Source organism: Mus caroli, chromosome 11 (genome assembly GCF_900094665.2).
Source record: "Mus caroli chromosome 11, CAROLI_EIJ_v1.1, whole genome shotgun sequence".
In the NCBI taxonomy this organism is placed as follows: Eukaryota; Metazoa; Chordata; class Mammalia; order Rodentia; family Muridae; genus Mus; species Mus caroli.
In genome coordinates this window covers 102901267-102905809 of record NC_034580.1, presented here as the reverse complement: position 1 = coordinate 102905809, position 4543 = coordinate 102901267, and the positions used below count along the sequence as shown (strand labels likewise).

At 43.5% G+C, this 4543-nt stretch overlaps 1 protein-coding gene across 1 annotated transcript; it reads left to right on the top strand.

Moving 5' to 3' along the window:
• The first annotated feature begins 480 nt into the window (after nt 1-480).
• Nucleotides 481-1317, top strand: LOC110306198 (protein MEMO1-like). The gene is made up of 2 exons (XM_021178398.2): nt 481-785; nt 929-1317. The coding sequence occupies exons 1-2, from the start codon at nt 502-504 to the stop codon at nt 1242-1244; spliced, it is 600 nt and encodes a 199-aa protein (XP_021034057.1). The 5' UTR covers nt 481-501; the 3' UTR covers nt 1245-1317.
• Nucleotides 1318-4543: the final 3226 nt, after the last annotated feature.

The window sequence follows — 4543 nt, the reverse complement described above, 5'->3', positions numbered from 1 at the left end:
TCTTGAGAGCTGCTCCCAGCTGCTGTGGGCCAGGAAGCCTCTTTTGTAGTGGTGTCAATGACTGTAGACTCGTAATTGAGAATGAGAAACATTGAAGGTTTCTGTGACAACCCCCCCTCCTACTCCCCACTACCAAGAAACCGTTCAGACAGGAAGCTGTTGAAGAGTCCTTAAAAACTGACCAAGCCAGGCATGGTGGTGCCCACATCTAATCCCGGTACTTGGGAGGCAGAGACAGGTGGATCTCTGTTACAGAGTGAGTTCCAGGACAGCCAGAGCTACACAGAGAGACCCTGTCTTGAAAATAAAAAACAGCTCCTCATTCACACTCGTGCACCGTAGGCGGCATAGGCACTAAGATGTCCAACAGAGCGGTCTGCTGGGAAGCCAACCACGCTGGGAGCTGGTACACCGCCATAAGGACCTCAGCTGAATGTCCAGGCTAGAAGGTTGGCTTTCTACAGTCTACATAAAGACCTGCTAGAGCCATTATTGCACCCCATGCAGGATACACATACTGTGGGGCTTGTGCTGCCCAAGCTTACAAACAAGTGGATCCATCTGTTACCCGGAGAATTTTCATCCTTGGGCCTTCCCATCATGTGCCCCTGTCTCGATGTACTCCAGTGTGTATATATATATATCCTCTGTAGGACCTTTGTATTGACCAAAAGATTTACAGAGAGCTACGGAAGACAGGAATGTTTGAACGCATGTCTCTGCAGACAGATGAAGCCGAACACAGTATTGAAATGCATTTGCCTTATACAGATAAAGTCATGGAAAGCCATAAAGATGAGTTAACCATTATTCCCGAACTGGTTGGAGCTCTGAGTGAGTCAAAAGAACAGGAATTTGTTAAACTCTTCAGTAAATACCTAGCGGATCCTAATAATCTCTGTGTGGTTTCTTCTGATTTCTGCCACTGGGGTCATAGGTCCCGTTACAGTTACTATGACGAATCCCAGGGGGACATTTACAGATCCATCGAACATCTAGATAAAATGGGTATGAGTATTATAGAACAATTATATCCTGTAACTTTTAGCAATTATTTGAAGAAATACCATAATACTCTATGTGGAAGCCATCCCATTGGGATGTTATTAAATGCTATCACAGAGCTTCAGAAGAGTGGAATGACTATGAGCTTTTCCTTTTTGAATTGTGCCCAGTTGAGCCAGTGTAGAAGCTGGCAGGACAGTTCAGTCAGTTACGCAGCTGGAGCACTCACGGTCCACTGAAGCTCCGATCCTCAGGGATGCCACCTGCACAGACTCGTGCTCTGTCCAGGGTCCAGCCTAGCCTTTACCAAGGTGTTGGTTCTGGTGTGGAGGGATTCTGAAACCTCAGACTAATAGAACTCCTTCTTCTTTTCTAGTAGGTGTAGTTCTCCTTAATTTCAACTCATTTTAAAAATGCTTTCTAGTTTGTGGCAGTGGAAGGAAGGCTGGAATCAAAACTGGCACACAGTTACTGGTAAAGCCTTTAGCATATCTGAAATTTGCTCCCTTTGCAGGGTCATGCACATATATTCCGCTTTCAGAATAGTTCTGCAATTGTACACAGACAAAAGGTGGAAGCTTTTTAATAAAAGAAATTGCAGCTAGGCCGTGGTGGTGCACGCCTTTAATCCCAGCACTTGGGAGGCAGAGGCAGGCAGATTTCTAAGTTCGAGGCCAGCCTGGTCTACAAAGTGAGTTCCAGTTCAGCCAAGGCTACACAGAGAAACCCTGTCTCAAAAAAACCCACACAAAAAAAAAAAAAAAAAAAAAAAAAAAAGAAAAGAAAAGAAAAGAAAAGAAAAGAAATTGCATTTATAAATGAGCTGTATTTGAATACAGGATATCTACAACTATAGACAATTACTACCCATGTTGTACAATGGATACCTTCTAATTTAATTGCTAATAAAGGGCTACACAATTCAAAAAAGAAAAACCCAAACAAACTAAAAAGTATGATAAAATGATAAAGATGTTGACAGGGAGCTCTGCATAGTTGGTGGCTTCTGGCTGTAGGGACGGGGTATCTTTTTCAGGTATCTTTTTTTGTTTGTTTTGTTTTGGTTTGGTTTGGTTTTTGAGACAGGGTTTCTCTGTGTAGCCCTGGCTGTCCTGGAACTCACTCTATAGATCAGGCTGGCCTCAAACTCAGAAATCCATCTGCCTCTGCCTCCCAAGTGCTGGGATTAAAGGCATGCGCAACCACACCCGGTTCAGGTATCTTTTTTACAGGCCAGTCACTCACTTGGACTTTGACCATGAGTATTTGGGTAATGCAAATTGGACTTGGTGTATTTGGAGGGGGGGGGGCAAAGGTGGGAGGAATGGAAAGGGAGTGTGATATATAAATTTCCCCAAAAATTAATAGAAATGTTGTTTGGGGAAAAGACTATTTTTATTTATGTGTCTATGTGGGGGAGAGTCACACATGCCACGTGTACATATGTCACACACATGCAGGTTCCCTCAGGCATAAGAAGGGAGCTGGAGTCACAGGCGGTGGTTATGAACCACTGATGCAGATGCGGAGGACTGAACTCAGGCCCTCTGAAAGAGAGCAGGCTATATGCCTAACAGCTGAGCCATCTCTCTGGCTCCTCCACTGAGCCTCGCTGTACAGCTGGGGCCTCCTTGCAACACACAGAGATCCACTTGTCTCTGCCTCTAGATTGCTGGTCTAATTGCCCCACCACCCTTGGTTGTCAAGGTAACTTTTGAGTTATTCTTGTGTTTCAGTTTCTTTTCAAGGGTTAGTTAGTACAGTGGGCTTGGTTCCCATCTGTCATTTGTTGGCTTTGTATACCTGGGACAAATCACTTAAGACTTTATGACTTTATCCTATCTGTGACAATTAACACACGCACGTCACCAAAAATACTTGCTCGAACACTGTACTCACTGTTTTCGAGGGGAAGGAAGCTCAATTTACCAATGCAGCTAACATGCACTAAGCATAAACTTCAGAGATACACTGGCAGATTTGGCAGGGTCTGGGTCAGAGCCCTCAACGTTTTTTTTTTTCCCTACAAGTTCCTTATTCAGAGTTGTAAGATTCAATCTCCTTTGAGAAGTTGTTCCTACCTCAGACTAAACAAAGGACATAGGCTTCCCAAGTGGATGAATTTAGGTCATGTGCCTGCCCCTGAACCATTCACAGTAGCCAAGGGAATGCCTGGTAGTGATTGGCTGAGAATAAATTTCTTCCACATTCTTGCATTTAGCAGGTCAGATTGGGAGCAACTGCCTGTGAACTTCTGGGCCACACCAGAGAATTGGCACAAATGCCTGTGAGAACAGACCAAGCATACCGCTTGTATTTTCTTTTTCTTTTTGTACAAAATAAACGACTACAACTTTTCTAAAATACTCCTGTAGAGGACCCAGAAAAGTTGCAGAAAAAGCACAAAAAACTGGCACATGATCCTGATGCCTATACACATCTTTGGTGTTTGAAAATAATAATTAGACCACAAACATGAATATGCACTGATAATAAAGTGGAAGTTGAATTATTCTTTAATTTGGGGGTTTGCAGTGTGCTTATATAAGAGAATGTCTTTTTTTCTTCCCTCTCCCTCAATTTTCCCCCAAAACACACACACACACACACACACACACACACACACACACACACACACTGTGTAGCTCTGGCTCTGGCTCTCCTGGAACTTGCTCTGTAGACCAGGCTGGCCTTAAACTCACAGAGCTCTGGATGCCCCTGCCTCCCTAGCATTGGGATTAAAGGTGTGCGACACCGCTGTTCAGCTTGAAAATGTCTTCTTGTGGAGAGGGAGAGATGACTCAGTGGTTAAGAGCACTTTCTTAAGACTGCTCTTCCAGAGGTCCTGAGTTCAATCCCCAGCAACCACATGGTGGCTCACAACCATCTGTAATGGGATCAGATATACTATGGAATATTTAGGGCTAAAGTGATATCAAAAGGCCAAAAAAGCCACGTTGGTGGCACACTCCTTTAATAACACAAATGTCCTTAACACCAGCACTTGGGAGACAGAGGCTTTTGGATCTCTCTGAGTTCGAGGCCAGCCTGGTCTACAGAGGATGTTCTAAGACAGCCAGGGCTACACAGAGAAACCTTGTTATGAAAACCAAAAACAAATTAGAGAAAAGGCTAAAATGTGTGCGTGTGTACACTATATACATGTTACATATAAAAAAATGTTAACATTTGGCAAGTCTAGGCAAAAGTTTGTGATTCTGTGTTCAGAATTACTCAAGTTTTAAAGTATTTGAAGGCAGGCAGTGGTGGCACACTGCCTTCAGTCCCAGCACTCTGAGGTCTGTGGAGTTCAGCCAGGTCTACAGAGACACAGTGTGTGTGTGTGTTTGGGGGAAGGGGGCAAAAAAAAAACCCCACAAATAAATAAATAAATAAACAAATAAATAAATTTAAAAGGTTTGGAGAAAATAGGCATTAATAAGTTATTGTTTTTGTTTGTTTGTTTGTTTGTTTGTTTCGAGACAGAGTTTCTCTGTGTAGCCCTGGCTGTCCTGGAACTCACTCTGTAGACCAGGCT